Consider the following 19830-nt stretch of genomic DNA (forward strand, 5'->3'; position numbering starts at 1 on the left):
AGGTGACATGTTCCGGACAAAAAAATGAAAGGTTGAGGCTCTTTGTTGTCCTCTGTGTGTAAGGCGATCAGGCTTGACCGTTTCGGGCTTAGAACAAATGAAAAAGAGTTGTTGATGCCTTGGGAAAAAGAGAAATCTCCGCCCAATCGTAAGGCAAAGTTAGGCCTCCTAGTTACCATGACAACGGGAATGGGGTCAGTCCCCAGTGGGAGAGCTGGGCACAACAGCAGGACTACCCAAGAATGTCACTATGGCAACCACGGGCAACTACTGAGCGCCAATCCATTGTTATGGTGACAGATTAGGACAGTTATACACGAGCTGGAGGGTAAACTGAGTCACAGCTGTGGGTACAGAATTTGGTGGGCGATGTTTCTGTACCACTTGCAGACAGAATATTGCCTCGATTTCTACAACAATGTCCAGGAGCTTCTTAGTTTTTGACAACTAGAGCAAACTTGCACTCTCGGGCTCTCTCTTCAAAGCCTACGTTTCCCAGGGAATGATTTGACACACGCCGATTAGTAGGGGCAGGGGAAAAGGTGGGATAAGACGCCGGAAGTACGTCGGGCGGAGTGGGACTGCCGAAGGAAGGGCTCGGGTTCAGGCTTCACGAGAGGCCGCTCTGCTCCGCCTCTCGTTGGTTCCGGAGGTCGCTGAAGCTGTGGGGAAATGCTGGCGCGCGCGGCGCGGGGCACTGGAGCCCTTTTGCTGAGGGTGAGAACGAGGCAATCTTCTTCAGAGGCTCGGGACAGAGATCACCTGGGTCTTCAGCTGGGAAGGAGTGGGATTCTAACTTTGGGGAAGGACTGGGGTCACAGGTCATGGTTCCCACGTGAGTCATTCTCTGGGGATCCTTGGGGGTCGAGATTTAGGGAGATGCCTTCCGGAGAGGAATTTAGGGTTCCGCGGCGCGTCCTCAGCCTACTCTCGTCTTTCTTCAGGGCTCCGTGCAGGCTTCTGGCCGCGTTCCGCGCCGCGCCTCCTCTGGACTGCCCCGAAACACCGTGATACTGTTTGTGCCTCAGCAGGAGGCCTGGGTGGTGGAGCGAATGGGCCGATTCCACCGGATCCTGGAACCTGTGAGAACCTCTCATGCCCACCTTCAACCAACCAAATCACCTGATTGCTTACTCATGTGGGAACGGGACTTACTTGGGGCCTGTCTGCACTTTTAACCTGCAGGGACCACTTCTACCAGAACCCAGTCTCCTAACGGTCCCATCCATGTTTGCTTGCTTTCCTATTACCCTAGTAACCCACAGGCTTCATTCCTGGAGCTGCCACACTCTTAGGCCTCCCTGTCTGCCTAAAGGTAGCAGTTCTTGCTGGCTTCCATTCTGTTGACATTCAGAGAGGCCTAGTCTTCCATTTTTGTACTCTTAGGTTTCCCTACCAGTGACACCTCAGCCTTTGAGGACATGTCTTGGTAGGAGTGATTGCTTTTCCATGTTCTGTACATGACTTATTACTTACTCCAGGCTTAGTTTAGATTTCAAGTTTATTACCCTCACTCTTCTGAGAATCTATGGCTCCTCTTCCCAGGGCTTGAACGTCCTCATCCCCGTGTTAGACCGAATCCGGTACGTGCAGAGTCTCAAGGAAATTGTTATCAACGTGCCTGAGCAGTCAGCTGTAACTCTTGGTGAGAGAGATGGGGTGACGGATGTGCTAAGTGCATTAGGGTGTGCTTGCTATAGATCCAGAGCTTAGGAGAAAGAACTAGTTGGGACTTAGAGGCCTACCTGACCTCTCTTTCTCATCTGTTTGCTCCTGCAGACAATGTCACTCTACAAATAGATGGAGTCCTTTATCTGCGCATCATGGATCCTTACAAGGTATCTGCCCTGACCTTATCTAGTCTTCTGAATTGCCTCTCCTTAAAATCCTGCATCTTCGGTTCTTATCCTACACCTGTGCTTTCAGGCAAGTTATGGTGTGGAAGACCCTGAGTATGCTGTCACCCAGTTAGCTCAGACGACTATGAGATCAGAGCTTGGCAAACTCTCTCTGGACAAAGTTTTTCGGGTAAGCGGATCTAGGCCTGAGCAAGAGCTTAAGGGTACGCACTGTCAAATCTGATCTGGAGAACAAGATCAGCCGGGGACCTTCCCCGTTTAGGCTCTTGATAGATACATTGACTTGTGCCGCTCACGTTTCTCTTCCTGTAGGAGCGCGAGTCCCTGAATGCCAACATTGTGGATGCTATCAACCAGGCTGCTGACTGTTGGGGTATCCGATGCCTGCGCTATGAGATCAAGGATATCCATGTGCCACCCCGAGTGAAAGAGTCTATGCAGATGCAGGTGGGGAAAGGTTTTGGTTACTCCAGTTCCACTGGGACTACAGTCCCCTATTGTGGTAGATAGAATTCTAAGTCCTGGTTAGAGTTTCTCCTGGCTTCTTCTTGATGGAGGTCATTGGGGCTTCCAGGTAGAGGCAGAGCGTCGGAAGCGGGCCACAGTTCTAGAGTCTGAAGGGACACGAGAGTCAGCTATCAATGTGGCAGAGGGGAAGAAACAGGCCCAAATTCTGGCCTCGGAAGCAGAGAAGGCTGAACAGATAAATCAGGCGGCAGGTGAGCAGCAGGTCGTGTGGAGGCGGAGGGAGGAACAAAGCTCTGGGCTTTAAAGGTAAGGGCTGGGACAGAAGCTTTGGGCTTCTCTGATTTCATGGGTCAGACTGCCGTGTTTTTGTTTTTGTTTTTGTTTTTGTTTTTTTTCCTTTTAGGAGAAGCCAGTGCAGTTCTGGCCAAAGCCAAGGCTAAAGCTGAAGCGATTCGGATTCTGGCTGGGGCTCTGACTCAACATGTGAGAGGCTGGGTGGATGGGGGTGGGGGTGGGAACAGACAGTAGAAGGGCTTCTCCTGTCTTTGTGGGGAGTTCCTGTGGCTCCATTAAGCTAGATTACGTGGGCTTTGTGCTAGGATTTGTATAGCCCTTTCCCAGAAATGTAACCTTTCTCTTCTCTCCCTGACTCTCTGCCCCCTGGTTTCTATCCACTGTGGCTATAGAATGGAGATGCAGCAGCCTCGCTGACTGTGGCTGAGCAGTACGTCAGTGCATTCTCCAAACTGGCCAAGGATTCCAACACAGTCCTGCTGCCCTCCAATCCCAGCGATGTCACGAGCATGGTGGCTCAGGTTAGAGCTCTTTGAAGATAAGCATACAATAACGGTGTCAGGAGCCAAGAATGAAGGTTTCCATTAACTCCTGCAGATGCCTGTGTTAGGGCTGTGAGTGGCCCTGCTTTGATGGTTTGTAAGATTCTTAGAATTGTTTGCAAGGCTTAGAAAACTGAGGTTTGAAGGGAAGGAAAACCAAGGGGCTGGGTATGATGGTGCATGCCTGTAATACCAGCGCACAGGGGGAGATGTAGGAAGCTCACAAGTTAGAGGCCACTTAGGCTCCATAATGCAACCTTGTCTCAAAAAAGAGAAAGGAAAAGAAAAGAAAAGAAAAGAAAAGAAAGAGAAGAAGAACAGTGATAAAGAAAAAGAAAAGCTAAAGCCAGGTGTTGGTAGCACATAACTTTAATCCAGAGGCACAGGCAAGTGAAGTTTTGTGAGTTCGAGGCCACCCTGGTCTACATAGAGAAAGTTCTAGGACAGCTAGGACTACACAGAGAAACCCTGTCTCAAAAAAGAAAGGAAGAGTTGAGCAGCCCCTTTGCGTGGTTTGGGACAAAGCTGCAGAGTGTCCTTACAGCCCTTTCTCTCTTGTCCTTCTCCTCAGGCCATGGGTGTCTATGGGGCTCTCACCAAAGCCTCAGTACCCGGAGCCCAGAACTCCAGCGAGAGCAGAAGAGATGTCCAGGCTGCAGATACAAGTATTGAAGAACTGGGCAGAGTCAAACTCAGTTAGTAGAGACGACCTGGCCGGGAGTCCAGGGACTGGGAGCACTGCTCAGATTCTGGCTCCAGCCTCCCGACCAAATTTTAGTTTTTATTTTTTTATTTGAACTTAATAATCATGTAATAAACTCACCAGTGGCAAATCGGAAACTGTCCTCTTTGATTGGGGGATGAAGTTAGGAAAATCACTCGGGTTTTCTTTGGAAGTCCACTCCCACCCTTCAGTCCAGGTAGGTCTGAGGAATTGATTCTCCATGATAAGGATTAATTTCATGTGAAGTGAAGTCATTCTGTCTTCAAGAGCAAACTTTGCTGTGTGGGGATTAAACCTGTGTCTGCTGAACTGCTAGCTGCAGCGTGTTGCTCCTCCTGCTAAGCGGTGCAGGTGTTTGGGGACACACAGGAAAGAGGACTGCCTTGGCATTTTGGACTGCCTGGTAGTTTGGCGGTCTTAAAGGGCTGAGGGTGTACAATATTAAGATATTGACTAGGGTTTACAAAAGGAGGTGAGAGATGGCCATGGCGATGCAGACCTAGCAGGATTGTGAGATCAAGACCAACTTGAAGTACTTAGACCCTGTCTCAAAGGGGCAACAACAAAATTGAATCCCAGAGGTGTCTGCTTTCGCAGAATCATGGTCAGGTTGGGAACACACGGAAGCAGAGAGTGATAGAATGTCAGACAGGGCTGGAAAGGTGGCTCCATGGGGAAAGCCTCTGGCTGTGCAATCAAATGCCCCGAGTTGGGCTTTAAGTCACATGCTCTGGTGAGGGGACTAATACAAGCTGAGAGTTCCAGGAAACCTCGCTGAAAATGATACTTGAGCTTGGAGATGGAGGAGAGAAGAGGGACCCATTTGGTATCTAGACATGAAGGTGTCCAGGGTTGACAGGTGCCCAGAGGCAGACCATATCTGCCTTATAAACACAAGAGCAAGGAAACTGCTGTGCCTGGGACCGTTACCAGAAGCAAAAAAGCAGCATGTATTTAAAGGGGAAAGAGGAACTTGAGTGTGAATTTGTAGGACCCCTATAGGTAGGTGCCCCCATTTACTAAGAAGACAAAAGAAAGGTAGTTTTTTCCTACTGAGATACAACTCATACCATACAGATAACTCATTTTATTGTTTTCTAGAGCTAGGGTCTTAGTGTGTAGCCCAGCCTGGTCATATACATGTGGTATAACCTGCCTTCACCTCCCAAGTGCCACCATACTCAGCCAGCTTACCCATTTTATGTTTGGGACTTTGGGGTTATTTTCTGGGTTTTTGTTTGGTTGTTTGTTTTGGTTTTTCAAGACTATCTCAACATTCCCAGGGTGGCAAATTGTATAGCCTTGGCTAGAACTAGCTTTGTTAACCAGGCTAGAACTCAGCTCCACCTCCCTCTGGCTCCAGAGTGCTGGGATTAAAGGCGAGTGCCACACTGATCTTAGGTTTTTAGTTAGTTACTGTTTCTGAAACAGTGTCTCTTGTATCCCAGGCTGGCCCCAGACTAGCTATGGAGTCAGGATGGTCTTGATTGTTCTTCCTGCCTCTGCCTCCTAAGCGCACACATTTCAGATGTGCATGACTGTACCAGGTTTTCTAGAGTGCTAAAGATTGCTGGGTTAGCCCAGGTTTTTGTGCATGCTAAGCAAACTGCCAACTGGGATTAGAAGTGTTTGTTAACTACCACCTGTCATATACAGGTTTTTATTTAGTTGTATTTTTAAAGACACATTTTAATTTATCTTGGTGTCTTAGATTGTCTTTTTTGTTACTGTAATAAAATGCTCTTGACAAAAACATCTAAAAGAGTTAGCAAACAATTTCACGTTACAGTCCATCATGGTAGGGAAATGACAGCAGTAAGAACTTGAGGCATGGGGCTGGAAAGATGGCTCAGTGATGAAGAGCATGTACTGCTCTTGCTGAAGACCAAAGTTTAGTTCCAAGCACCCAGACCTTGAGTTGAAAAACAAACAAAAATGGACAGTGAATCCTCAAGAGATGGCTTATTGGCTAAAAGCAATTGTAGCACTAAGTGCATTTGGTATAAACATAAATAAATGCATATTTTTAAAATATGGACAGTGGTCCCTGAGCTTTTATTCTTTCATGTTTCTGTACACACCCAGTCATCCTCCCCCTCTCTTAGACTAGTACCTTGCCCCTGTTTATGAGTTACTGAATCTCCTATCAAACTTTTCAGACCAGGTTCCTTGTCGAACTTCCCCGCTGGTGCCGGCAGGTGGCGACAAATCTCCTGGTAGGGCGCTCTGTCAGGCATGCACACCTCTGTGGTGCCAGACTGCAAGCACTGCCGCTGCACTTCCGGGCGCGGATCCAGGTGAGCCAAGGTCTCCCGAGAATCCTTTATTACCGTCACCCCTAGTACTGGTGTCTCAGCTTGCTGCCGGGTTGCCCAGCATCAGAGTGAGCATGTCCAGGCGTAGGCCGGGTTCCCACCGGAGGAGACAGAGCTGCCGGGACTTCTGGATCCCAGCATAGCTCAATGGGCTTTATACCAGGGTTTCTGGGGACGTCGTTCCTCAGGTTTTTTTATTGAGCCTGGCCGCCCGGAAGCGGAGCAAGACTCCTCCCCGTCGTCTCCTCGATCCCCACCAGGCGGCGCCGTTTACTTAATCCAGTTATCTGTGGTTGCTGTCAATTTGCCACCCTGGGAATGTTGAGATGGTCCGAAGAGTCATTGAAATGGACTGTCAGAGAACAATCTACCTACCGTTTGGAATAGACTATAGTTTGACACTATTAGATCTCCTGGTTGGATATGCACAGGTTCCTGTGCTCACCCTCCAGAGCCTGAGTCCGTAGGTGTAGCCTGGGCTCCCAGTTGAGATCCATAGTTTCAGCCTCTCTCCCTCAGATGGTATAACTGGTAGAAACAGCTGGAATGAGTTAGCTATTATGTCCTGAAGTTTATAGCAGTAAGTGATTGTTGTTGGCATTGTTTTGAGGGCCAAAATGTCCATAGTTTCTTCACACCACAATGAACATTCTCTTCTCTACCAGGATGCAGAAGGTCTCTGTGCTGCTCTTCTTAGCCTGGGTCTGTTTTCTTTTCTACGCTGGCATTGCACTCTTCACTAGTGGCTTCCTTCTCACCCGTTTGGAGCTCACCAATCAAAGCAGCTGCCAAGAGCTCCCAGGCCCTGGTTCTCTGCCATGGGGAAGTCAAGGAAAGCCTGGGGCCTGCTGGATGCCTTCCCGGTTCTCCAGGGTTGTTTTGGTGCTGATAGATGCTCTGCGATTTGACTTTGCCCAGCCTCAGCGCTCACATGTGCCTGGGGAACCTCCTGTCTCCGTGCCTTTTCTGGGAAAACTAGGTTCCTTACAGAGGATCTTAGAGATTCAACCCCACCATGCCCGGCTGTACCGATCCCAGGTGGATCCCCCCACAACCACCATGCAGCGTCTAAAGGCTCTCACCACTGGCTCACTGCCTACTTTTATTGATGCTGGCAGTAACTTTGCCAGCCACGCTATAGTGGAAGATAACCTCATCACGCAGCTCTCCAGTGCAGGTCAGTATGTGCCCCTTTGGAGCCGCCTCCGGGCCTTTAGAAGTTAGGAAGCCAGAACTTCGGGTACCGAGCTGTATATTTGGCTATGGTGTGGGGAAACTGGTAATAGAAATAGATTGGACCTTGCTTGTGGAAAGGCCTAGAATTTTTGTCCTCGGTGAAGCTAATAATTTGCACAAAATGTAGATTTTAACTCTTGGGAGCATCCAATTAAGGAAGAGATGAAGACAGGAACTTACAAGGATGGAGAAAAGAGCAGGGGGATCCAAGTTGTGTTCACTCACTGCTTATGAAGAGAACAGGTCAAGGGCAGCGCATGGTGCATGTGTCTTTAATTCCAGCACTCAAGAGGCAGAGGCAAGAGGATCTCTGAGTTCCAGATTAGCCTAGTCTGTAGAGTGAGACCTGTCTCAAAACAGACATACATACGTGTCAGCAGATACCCTAGGGAGGGAGCAGTAGGATAGCATTTTGTAGGACTGGGAATAACAGGTCTAGAGGGAATGTGATTAGCAGAGAAAGCTTGGTGGGAAATTTTAGTTGATGCTGAAAGAATGCCTGTGCTTTGGGATGTGTGGTTGGGATTCCTATTGGATATGTACACACACACACACAGCGTATGGGTGTGAGCGAGCGCAAATGACATTGTACACTTAGGGAGGTGAGAAGACAACTTTGGAAGTTGATTTTCTCTTTTCCACCCTGTGGGTGCTGAGTGTTGAACTCAAGTTGTCAGGCTTGGTGGCAAGCTCTTTCACCCACTGAGCTGTCTCACCTGCCCGTTGTTTTTTTTTGTTTTTTGATTTCTGTCTTTTGATATAAGTCTTCTCTTATATTTTCCCCTGTCTGCTCCTCACATGAACAAGATATGCTCTGATTTCCCTCTTGTCTCTACAGGAAGGCGCATAGTCTTCATGGGAGATGATACCTGGAAAGACCTTTTCCCCGGAGCATTTTCACAAGCTTTCTTCTTCTCATCCTTCAATGTCAGAGACCTACACACAGTGGATAATGGCATCTTAGAACACCTCTATCCTACCAGTGAGTGAGAAAGATCACTCAGTCCCTCACTGACCCCAGGAGCTGGGGAGGGTTCCTTTAGTCTGCAGACTCTGGGTACGGCAGCCTCAGCTTGTACTGCTGGGCGTAGAGGAATGTCACCCCTGCCCAGGGTGAGGCGTGGGCTTTCCTGCCCTGTGCTCAGTGTTCTTCCCTCCACAGTGGACAGTGGCGTGTGGGATGTGCTGATCGCTCACTTCCTGGGTGTGGATCATTGTGGTCACAAGCATGGCCCTCACCACCCTGAAATGGCCAAGAAACTTAGCCAGATGGACCAGGTGATACAGTGAGTGTGGGGTGCTGGCTTGGGGAGTGGTTTGTATTTGAGAATCTCAGGACATAGGATTCCATGAGGGAAAAAATCCTATGTGGAGCCTGGATGAATTCTATGTATGTATGTATGTATGTATGTATGTATGTATTTTGAGATAGGGTCTCATAAGTAGCTTTGGCTGACCAGGAACTTGCATAAACCAGACCAGGCTGGACTCAAACTCAAAGAGATCCACCTGCCTCTGCTTCCCAATATTGGGATTAAAGGCATTCACTGTGCCTGACTCTGATTTTTTTTTTTCCTGTTTTTTGAGACAGGGTTTCTCTGTGAATCCTTGGCTGTCCTGGAACTCACTTTGTAGACTAGACTGGCTTCAAACTCAGAGATTCACCTGCCTCAGACTCTGAGTGCTGGAATTAAGGGCATGTGCCTCCACTGTCCTCCACTGTCCAGCAGCTCTGAAATACTTTATATAGACTTTTTCCCAAAAACCTAGGGACACCATCCATTTTGAATAAGTGGGTGTGTAGCTCTGGGCTGCAGGGTTATGGCTGAAGAGGTGTCTTTGTGTTGGAAGTTTAGACTCTGGTAATGGAAGTTAATGGTAGGAGTAAATGGGCCCCTGAGAATCTTTATTTCTCCCTGCCCTCTGACACATTTCTTGACCCCCAGGGGACTGATAGAACGCCTGGATAATGACACACTTCTGGTGGTAGCTGGTGACCATGGGATGACCATGAATGGGGACCATGGAGGGGACAGTGAGCTGGAGGTGTCAGCTGCACTTTTCCTGTACAGCCCCACAGCCCTCTTCCCTAGTGTCCCACCCGAGGTAAGGCCTGGGTTGCACCTCTTCTGGTCTCCCTATATTGTGATCCCCTTATTGTACGCTCCCCAAGCCATGATCTGGTCCTGACTCTCATTTATTTTCATCTGTGTGATGTATGTATGAAGTAATTGCACATGTGTGTGCTGGTATGCACACTTGTGTGTGTGTTTGTGTGTGTGCACGTGCACGCACAAGGAGGCAGAGGATATTGGTGTTATGCTCCAGCACTCTCCACCTTATACTGAAACACTGTCCCTCACTGAACCTGGAGCTAGCCTGGAGGCCAGAAATCCTCCTGCGTCTGCCCACTGTGGCACTAAGCTATAGGCACGCACAGTCACACCCAGCTCTATTTACAAGGATTCAGTGATCCACACTTAGGTCCTTATGCAGCAAATGCTGTCACCCGCTGAGCCATTGCTCCAGACACTCCCTCGCACTGGTCTTACCGAGGCCTGGTGAGGCCGTTGACACTTGACCTTTCCTTCTAGGAGCCAGAGGTTATTCCTCAGGTCAGCCTCGTGCCCACGCTTGCCCTGCTTCTAGGCCTGCCCATCCCATTTGGGAACACTGGGGAAGTGATGGCTGAGCTGTTCTCAGGTGGCGGTGACTCCTCCCATCCTTACTCCTCTGCTCTGGCCCAAGTCTCGGCTCTCCACATCAATGCCCAGCAGGTAGGTTGGAGGACTAGACTTCTGGGTAACAGAGCACAAGGACAAACACGACCCCATTGTCTTTGTTCTTCCGTTAGCTTTTCCTTCTCCATCGTGGACAGAATTCGAGCCCCACGTTTCCAGACACCTCCCTCATGTAACACCTGTGCTTACCTCCGCCCGGTTTGTATCTCTGGCCTTCTCTGCCAGGTGTCCCGGTTTCTTCACACCTACTCAGCTTCGACACAGGATCTCCAAGTTAAAGAGCTCGGTCGGCTGCAGAAGCTCTTCTCCAAGGCCTCTGCGCGTTACCAGCACCTTCTGCAGGACCCGGAAGCGGCTGAGGCTGCGCTGAGCACGCTGACCGCTGAGTTCCAGCAGTTCCTGCGGGGAGCGCGGGCCCTATGCATCGAGTCTTGGGCCCGCTTCTCTCTGGTCCGGATGGCAGGGGGTGCTGCTCTCTTGGCTGCTGCCTGCCTTCTCTGCCTGCTTGCATGCCAGTTGGCAATAGCCCCAGGCTTTCTCTTCCGCCCACTACTGCTAATACCTGTAGCCTGGGGCCTAACTTGGACCATACTCTATGCTGGAGTCTCTGTAACTACTGGGTCAAAGCTAGACTCAGTGGTTCTGGGGGCTGTGGCTGCAGCCGGTTCACTCCTCCCCTTTCTGTGGAAAGCCTGGGTTAGCTGGGGGTCTAAGAGGCCCCTGGCTCCCCTACTTCCTGTCCCTAGACCTGTCCTAGCTCTACTGCTCATCCGCTTGGCCACCTTCTTCTCTGACAGCTTTGTTGTAGCTGAGGCCAGGGCCACCCCCTTCCTGCTGGGCTCTCTCATTCTCTTCCTGGTTGCTCAGCTTCACTGGGAGGGTCGGCTACTGCCGCCCAAACTGCTCACAGCATCCCGCCTTGGTTCTTCTGCCCCGACAGCGCCCCCACGGCACAGTGGCACACACGCCCTGTGGCTTGGAATTGGGTTGCTTTTGTTTACAAGGCTAGCCGGGCTTTTTCACCGCTGCCCTGAAGAGACACCTGCTTGTCGCTCCTCTCCCTGGCTGAGTCCTCTGGCATCTATGGTAGGAGGTCAAGCCAAGAATTTGTGGTATGGAGCTTGCGTGGGGGCACTGGTGGCCCTGTTAATCGTCGTGCGCTTGTGGCTTCGCCGCTATGGTAATCTCAAGAGTCCTGAGCCCCCTGTGCTCTTTGTGCGCTGGGGTTTGCCTCTCATGGTACTGGGCACGGCAGCCTACTGGGCACTGGCGTCAGGAGCAGAGGAAGCACCACCACGCCTCCGGGCCCTGGTTGCCGGGGCATCAGCTGTGCTGCCTCGGGCTGTGATGGGGCTGGCTGCCTCCGGGCTCATGCTGCTGCTATGGAGGCCTGTGACAGTGCTGGTGAAGGCTGGGCCTGCTACTTCAAGGACCAGGACTATCCTCACTCCCTTCTCAGGTCCCCCTACTTCTCAGGCTGACCTAGATTATGTGGTCCCACAAATCTACCGCCACATGCAGGAGGAGCTCCAGGGCCGTCTGGAGAGGACGAAAGCTCAGGGTCCCATAACCGTGGCTGCGTATCAGTTGGGAAGTGTCTACTCAGCTGCTATGGTCACAGCCCTCATCCTCTTGGCCTTCCCGCTTCTGCTGTTGCATGTAGAGCGCATCAGCATAGTGTTCCTGCTCCTGTTTCTGCAGAGCTTCCTGCTCCTGCATCTGCTCGCTGCTGGGACACCAGTCGCCGGCCCTGGTAAATACAGACCTCCCTGAGGCATCTGGTCTTAGGAAGTGGTTTCTCACCCTGACAGAGGGTCGCCTGTCCTTCCAGTTGGGAATAACTTCCCTTATCTGCCTTCTTCACCATGCTAGCCCCCCTCCCCCCAGTAGGGCTCATTTCTTGGAGAAATGCTGTCTCTCCGTGAGCTTGTTCCTTGATTGTTTCAGTTACAAAAGTGATACGTTGTGAATGTGTTATCACAGAGTGAGCTCTTTGTGAGAAAGACATTGAGTGCTGGTGTTGTGCTATGATTTACAGTAGTGAGGGAATTAGAGCAGTAGTGTTGGCTGTGGGGAAGCTTGGGGTAGCAGGTGACCGTGTACAAGGCGCTCAAGTCCTGGGCGTGGATGGTCCCGGCACAGCCGGCTGTCAGCTGGGGAATGGGATGGAATTGTAAAGATGTTTATCTTGTCTTTTAGGTCCTTTTCCTGTGCTGTGGCAGGCAGTGTCAGCTTGGGTCCTTTTGGCTACCCAGACCTTCTACTCCACGGGCCACCAGCCTGTCTTTTCAGCCATCCATTGGCACGCAGCCTTCGTGGGCTTCCCAGACGGCCATGGCTCTTCTACTTGGTTGCCTGCCTTACTCGTGGGCGCTAACACCTTTGCCTCTCACCTCCTCTTTGCAGGTACCTCTCTGCTTTCCCTGTCTGACTTCTGTTTACTCCCGGAGCATTGTGGGAAGAAAGGAGAACGTTGGCTCGGGAGGGGAAAAGTTGCTGGCTCTTTGCAGCCTAAGCCACCCAGGGTGGTTGGGGACCAGGGTGGACTGGCCCCAAGATCCTCCCTTGATGTTAACCCTGTCCTCCCCGGAGGCAGTAGGTTGCCCACTGCTCCTGCTCTGGCCCTTCCTGTGTGAGCATCAAGGGCCAAAGAGGAGGCAGCCACTCTTGGGAAGTGAGTCTGAGGCCAGAGTCAGGCCCGAGGAAGAGCAAGAGGAGCCACTGATGGAGATGCGCCTCCGGGACGCTCCACATCACTTCAATGCAGCCCTGTTGCAGCTGGGCCTCAAGTACCTCTTTATCCTTGGAGCTCAGGTGGGTGCAGGGGAGACGGTAGAGCTGGCGACCCTTCCCCAAGCCTGCGCTCTACACTTTTCCTAAGTTTCCAATACATTGGGAAAGATCCTTGCTGGAGGTCCAGCAAAATGAAGCGATTGCTCAAAGAGACCTCACATGGCAGATTTGAGACCTGGCCTGGGTTTTCTTATTCCAGTCCTGGATCATTTGTATTCTGTAGTGTAGCTCTGGGCCCTGTTAGTTACATTACAGATACTGGAAAAACCAGGGTTATGGCTGGGATTCTTTTCTAAACTGTGGTCCAGAGGCAGAAGGTGTGTTACTGCCGTCTTCTGTGCTAGAGGACAGAGTCTGAATGTCAGCATTACAGATGGGCAGTGACCTGCCTTCACATGCGTCAGGGCTTGGACCAGGACAAGCACTGGGTTTCCTGACTCCCATGCCAGGTGTTTCCAGTGGCATCCATTGTTCCCCTCCTGTTCTTCCTCCTCCTCTTCTTCCTTCTATTCCTCCTCTTCCTCTTCCTCCTCCTTCTCTTATCTCTTGCCAGGCTCTATAACAATTCCTCCTTTGCCTTGCTTCCTCAAGAGTAACTCCCCCTCCTCTCTTTCCTCAGATTCTCGCTTGTGCCTTGGCAGCTTCCATCCTCCGCAGGCATCTTATGGTCTGGAAGGTGTTTGCTCCCAAGTAAGTGGGTTGGCTTGGAAGGAAACTATGGATGTCCTAGGTGGACAGTGTTTTGCCTCTTTAAAGAAAGGCACTAGTCCTATTGTCTGTGTCCTAAAACACCCAACCTTTCTCCACAGGTTCATTTTTGAAGCCATAGGTTTCATCGTGAGCAGTGTGGGACTTCTCCTGGGCATAGCATTGGTGATGCGAGTGGATGGCGCTGTGAGTTCCTGGTTCAAAAAACTAGTTCTGGCCCAACAGAGGTAGCCCAGGCTGTGCATATTGGCACCTGGCCATGGAGAGAGCTGGGGACTAATCCGGCCTGACCTGTACTGGTGCTGGATATTCTGCAAGAGACTCCGACACATCTCTTACACCACCCTGTAAACTCTGGGACTTTATTATTTTCTAACTGAGACTCACCTGGAGCCTGAGCCCTAGCCTCCTGAGTTGGATGCATCTGACAGACAACAGGGGCAGTCACCAAAGTGGAATAAAAGAACAATGTGAATGTTTGTGTGTGTTTAAGATCTGTGGGGGTGCTCTCCAGGTCAGTCCTCTCAGCAGGCATGAGCAGATGTGTTGTCTTAAGCAGGGCTTCCTGTACCAGAGAACTCTTTGGCAAGAGGTTGTCTGGAGTCACTGACCTCTTTCCAAACTGTTCTAGTTATCCCATTTGTCCCGCCCTCTGCCTTGTTTGGTTTTGGTCATTCTGTGCTTTAACTGATAGCAGGGAAGATAAGCCCGGCATCATGAAGCACACAGACATGTTTGAACACACATAGAACATGTTTCTCGCACACAGTTTAAAGCACTGTTTCTTCCCCTGGTACCCTTTCAGTTCACAACTGCAGAAGCCTCTCTCTAGGTTTTCAGCCTGCGCCACCTTTATTGCATCTTTTCGCCTATTGATTATTCCCAAGTTAAAGCCAAAATGGAATGGCATGCTTCTCCTTTTTTGAAAACGATCTCACTATGTAAGCTCTAGCTGGCTTGGAACTCTGGATGTAGACTAAGCTAGCCTTGAACTCACAGAGATCCACCTGCCTCTGCCTCCCAGAATAGAGGTGTGTGTCACCACGCCTGGCTAATGATTTTCTTCTATGTCCATCCTGTGCATCTCCAACTGACCACTCACATGTCAGATTTAACGTGTGAGGGTGTCCTGGAAATGTCCATCGGTGGAGGTGGGAAGAGGCTCTGGAGAGAAGGGCTGGGACTGTGTTTGAGGTTTGAGTGTGTTCTAATTAGGAGGAGATGGGACTTGTGGGCAGCAGATGAACAGATGTTAGAAGTGGGGCCAGCAGGTGTGGTAGCAACACCTGGATCCTAGTACTTGGGAGGTGCAGGCAAGAGGACTTAAACCTCAAGGATACATATTTAGTTGGAAGCCAGCCTGGGCTACATTTGGGAAACAGTGACAGGAAGATCTGGAGAGGTTCCTAACCACCTAGATTATGCAGTGAGGTTCAGGCCTGCCAAGTTGAAGCACAGTTTTAAAAGAAAATCCATTAGAAGCATATAATCAATGGTTTTTATGTGCTCACAAGGTTATGTAATTATCCCTATAATCAGTCCATCAACTCGGAAGAAACTGGACCCTGTAGCTTCTAGAGGTTCACTAGTCTCCTTGTTTGAGAAAGGGCCTTGCAGAGCTAAAAACTGGCTTTGAACTCTGGATCCTCCTGTCTCTCCATTCTAAGGTGCTGGAATTGCAGTCCTATGCCTGTGCTCTCCCCCCAACTCCATTATCCTGTTTCCTGTCTGTATTTGCCTGCTGTGGGCATAAATGAGATCCTTTAACAGGCACCTTTTCTTGACTAAAGTCTTTTAGGTCAATCTTTTTAAAGGTTGAAGTAAGGCCAGGTGTGATAACACAAACCTTTAATTAATCTTAGCACCAAGGAGACAGAGGCAAGATATCCCTCTGAGTTCCAGGATAGCCCAGTCTGTAAGATAAGTTCCAGGATAGCCTGGTCTGTAAGGTGAATTCCAGGCCAACCAGGGCTACATAGTGAGACCTTGTCACCATAAAAACAAATTTAAGATAGCTTTTCTTTTGTTGTTTTATAGCAGGGTTTCATTATATAACTCATAATACCCTGGAACTCCTGGTTGCCCTTCCTTACCATCCTGAGTGCTAGATTACAGGGACGTACTATCATGACTACAAAAGTCACCGTTTAGAAGTAAACATTTTAAAGAGGTCGGAGGGCGGGGGCTGGAGAGATGATTCAGCAGTCAAGATCACTGATTGCTCTCCCAGAGGTCCTGAGTTCAATTCCCAGCAACTACAATCATTTCACGGCCATTTCTATAATGGGACCTAATGCCCTCTTCTGGCATGCACACAAAAGACATGTGATACATACATAAATACATTAAATAAATCTTCAAAAATGAGTGTATATTTCCAGCAGACAATAGTCAGGAGCTGGAGCTGCCACACAGGAAAGGCTGCTGGGTCTTCATAGCAAGTTCTAGACACCAGGGACTACAGAGTGTACAAAGTGGTCTGAAGATCAGAACTATCAATTCTGGAATAGTTCACCCCTCAAAGAGACTATCTGATAAGCATTCTCCTCTTACCATAGCAGTCTAGCCAAAACAGCCAGCCTCTGGATCCGTTAGACTGTCCAAGGTAGTGGATCTCAACCTCCTTAATGCTGTGACCCTTTAATCCAGCTCCTCATGCTGTGCTGATCCCCCAACCATAAAATTATTTTCATTGCTACCTCATAACTGTAATTTTGCTACTGTTATGAATCATAAGTTAAATATCTGTGTTTCTGATGGTCTCAGGGAAACTCTGTGAAAGAGTTGTTTGACCTACCAAAAGGGTCGCGACCCACAAGTTGAAAACCATTGCTCCAAAGCAGAGTAATAGTTTCCCTTCTCAGGCTTCTAAATATAAGCATGTGAACATGCATGCGCGCGCGCGTGCACACACACACACACACACACACACACACACACACACACACACACACACTTGGGAACTTGCTATGTAGACCAAGCTAGGAATTGAACTCTTAAAGATAGGCCTGCCTCTGTCTATGGAATATTAGGATCAAATGTGCATGCCCACCCCCACCCCCAGCCTTGAGCAGGCCAGAAACACCCTCATAATGATGTTAATCCTTGAGGACTTATATTTAATCAATTAAAAAATGTACATGTGACTTGACATTTAGTTGCAACTGCTTTAACAGGAGAAGCAACTAAAAGTGTAATTAGTTATTGGGTACATTATTTTTCTATGCTTGCTGTTTGTTCCATATCAGATTAAGACAAGGCAGATAATAGAACTGGCTATTGCCGTCAGGCATTTGAGATGTTTTGTTGACAATTTAATATTACCCATATTACTGGGATTCCTTATAATCCTCAAGGACAAGGTATTGTGAAACAGGAATTGCTTGCCCCCTCTTCTCTCTCTTGCTTCCCCTCTATCCCCTCACCCCTTTTCCTTCCACCTCTCTCCATGTGCCCATGGCTGGCCTCTTCTCTACTTCTCTCTCTCTCTCTCTCTCTCTCTCTCTCTCTCTCTCTCTCTCTCTTCCTTTCTCTGCCTCTACTACCCTCATAACTCCCCTCTCCATGCCCTGAATAAACTCTATTCTATACTATACTGTCATGTGGCTGGTCCCTCAGGGGGCGGGACGCCTCAGCAAAGGCCCACTGAGATATCCCCTTCTCCCATACCTCACTACACCCCCATAGAACATATTCTATATCTCTTTATCTTTTTATAAACACATCAATGTACATAATTATTTAAAGCAAAACTTAATCAAACAAAAAAAGATTGCCATACAAGCTGGGCATGGTTGTGATCCCAGCAGCTGGGAGGTTGAGGTGGTTTCCTCGTGAGCTCATAGAGACCCTGTCTCAAAAGCAAAGCATAAATCAAAGACCCGCTAGTCCATCTTGTGAAGTTACCTGTAGCCTGGGCTGGCCTCCACCTAGTTTTATAGCCAGTGATGGTCTTGAACTCCTGATACTTTGTCCTGTTCTTGAGTGTTGGGATTACAGACCTCCAACACAACACTGACTAACATTTGCTGAACATAGGTCTCCGAGCCTCTGCGTCTGTGTAACACCTGTCATTGTCTCTGATTCAGCCATCCTAGTGGATGGAAAGTGCTTTAGTTTTACATTTTCTTGGGGACTTGTGGAATATCTGTCCTGTGCATATTAGAGAAATGTCCATCCAGATCCTATGCCTATTCTTTTTTTCTTCTGCCACTGCCAGGTGTGGTGGTAAACACCTTTCATTTGAGAACTCTGGAGGCAGAGGCAGGTGGATCTCTGTGAATTTAAGGCCAGAGTGGTCTACCTAGAGAGTTCCAGGACAGTCCAGGGGTTTGTGAGACCTTGATTCAAAATAATAAATAAATCAGTGAGACCTTGTTTCAAAAAATCAAAAGAAAACAAACAACAAACACCCAAGAACTCTACCACCGAACTGCACACACATTTGATTTTTCTTAGGAACAGATATCTTTCTCTTTGGAGAAAGAGATTTTTAAAAAAGATTTATTTATTTTCTTTACATGACTACCCTGTAGCTGTCTTCAGCCATACCAGAAGAGGGAGGGTATCAGATCCCATTACAGATGGTTGTGAGCCACCATGTGGTTGCTGGGAATTGAACTGAGGACCTCTGGAAGAGCAGTCAGTGCTCTTAACCACTGAGTCAGCTCTCCAGCCCCAAGAGACTTATTTATTATTGTTTTTGTTTGCTTTGTGGCTTTCAGGGTCTCATGTGGTCAAGGCTGGCCTTGAATTGTTGATCCTTTTGCCTCAGGTTACTAGGCCTATCACTCTGCCGCAATCAGAGGCATGCACCACCACCCCCAATTTAAAGAAGAGGGCCTTGAATCAGATCCCATAGTATTGGAGTTAGTAGTAAACCAGCATGTAGGTGCTCGGAATCTATAGCCTCCACAAGAGCAGCAGATGCTCTCACCTGCTGAGTCATTTCTCCAGCCATTTAATAAATTAATTCTCATGAACAACAAGAAAGAAAAGTGAGGGGGCTGGAGAGATGGCTCAGTGGTTAAGAGCACTGGCTGCTCTTCCAGGGGTCCCATGTTTAATTCCCAGCAACCATATAGTGGCTCATAGCCAACTAGAATTAGAAATGGTTTCCCTTTCTCATATGCAGCATACATGTAGGCAGAAGAACACTGTAAATAAATGACTTTTAAAAAAAAAAAAATGAAAAAAATGAGCAATAAAAATGTTGAGCTTTGCTGGGTGTGGCTGAGGCGGTGCGTACCTTTAATTCCAGAAATCTGAAAGCAGAGTCAGGCTGTTCTCTGTTGAGTTTAAAGTCAGCCTGGTCTACAGAGGGAGTTCCAGGACATCAGGGGTACACAGAGAAACCCTCTTTGGAAAAGTTAAAGAAAGCAACAACAAAACAACCCCCACCCCCCACCCCCCAAAAAAAAGAAAAGAAAAAACGAACAGCAAACCCTCATTGCCTGCTGGAGAAGATGGTGCCCACCTGTAATTCTAGCACTTGAGTGGTTGAGGCAGGAGGATTACCACCAGATGGAGGTTGCAATACCAGTACCATGCCAGCCAGGATTACATAGTGAAACTCTCAAAAATACCATCTGGATGTACAGATGGCTCAGGGTTAAAAGTACATAGTGCTCGTGCAGGCCAGGCCTGTGTTCAAGTTCGGTTCCCAATACCCTCATGTCAGGCGGCTCAGGACTGAAATTCAAGTCCAGGGCATTGGACACCTCTGACCACCTGCCGTCACTCACATGTACCTACTCACAGACAGATGCATAAATGTAATTTAAAAACAGAAATAAGCCTTCAAAAACGATAACAACAAAGCAAAAGCAAATCTTGTTAAATCCGTGAAGGTGATTTCTTGTTTTCTAAGCTTTTTATTTGGGGCGCTTGTCTTTTGTGAATTGTTTTTGAGTTGATGCTACATACAAAGTGTTAAGTACTTTTTTTTTCTCCTTCCTTTTTGCGTAGGAATGTCTGATTCCCCGGGTTTTTTGCTCAAAGAGAAAGGATAAGATTACCAAAGGCTTCAGTCTCCTGTCCTTAGCTTTCCGGAGACATATTCCGGGGTTGGGATGCGGGTGATGAGGAATCTTTTCTTGGGCGTTCTCTACAGTACTACAACTCCCAGCAGACACCGCGCGGTCCGTCTTC

General features: G+C 48.8%; 2 protein-coding genes across 4 annotated transcripts; both read left to right on the forward strand.

Annotated features, from left to right (window-relative positions):
* The first annotated feature begins 559 nt into the window (after positions 1–559).
* Stoml2 (stomatin like 2) lies at positions 560–4003 on the forward strand. Its single transcript, XM_034503881.2, has 10 exons — positions 560–717; positions 945–1082; positions 1546–1645; positions 1780–1838; positions 1927–2028; positions 2172–2306; positions 2434–2578; positions 2731–2810; positions 3014–3142; positions 3735–4003. The coding sequence occupies exons 1-10, from the start codon at positions 673–675 to the stop codon at positions 3861–3863; spliced, it is 1062 nt and encodes a 353-aa protein (XP_034359772.1). The 5' UTR covers positions 560–672; the 3' UTR covers positions 3864–4003.
* Positions 3946–14159, forward strand: Pigo (phosphatidylinositol glycan anchor biosynthesis class O). Of its 3 annotated transcripts, none has more exons than XR_013110709.1 (12): positions 3946–4083; positions 6047–6184; positions 6868–7379; positions 8277–8420; positions 8601–8724; positions 9385–9544; positions 10033–10215; positions 10405–11932; positions 12379–12585; positions 12772–12993; positions 13592–13662; positions 13782–14159. XR_013110709.1 is itself a non-coding variant. In XM_076935128.1 (12 exons), the coding sequence occupies exons 2-12, from the start codon at positions 6123–6125 to the stop codon at positions 13909–13911; spliced, it is 3339 nt and encodes a 1112-aa protein (XP_076791243.1). In that variant the 5' UTR covers positions 3946–4083; positions 6047–6122; the 3' UTR covers positions 13912–14159. The 3 variants fall into 3 exon arrangements, 2 of the variants coding, with proteins under 2 accessions (XP_076791243.1, XP_076791244.1); XM_076935128.1 differs by having other exon boundaries at positions 12776–12993; XM_076935129.1 differs by lacking the exon at positions 3946–4083 and having other exon boundaries at positions 6177–6782; positions 12776–12993.
* Positions 14160–19830: the final 5671 nt, after the last annotated feature.

The sequence above is a fragment of the Arvicanthis niloticus genome, chromosome 5, assembly GCF_011762505.2.
Source record: "Arvicanthis niloticus isolate mArvNil1 chromosome 5, mArvNil1.pat.X, whole genome shotgun sequence".
Lineage (NCBI taxonomy): Eukaryota > Metazoa > Chordata > Mammalia > Rodentia > Muridae > Arvicanthis > Arvicanthis niloticus.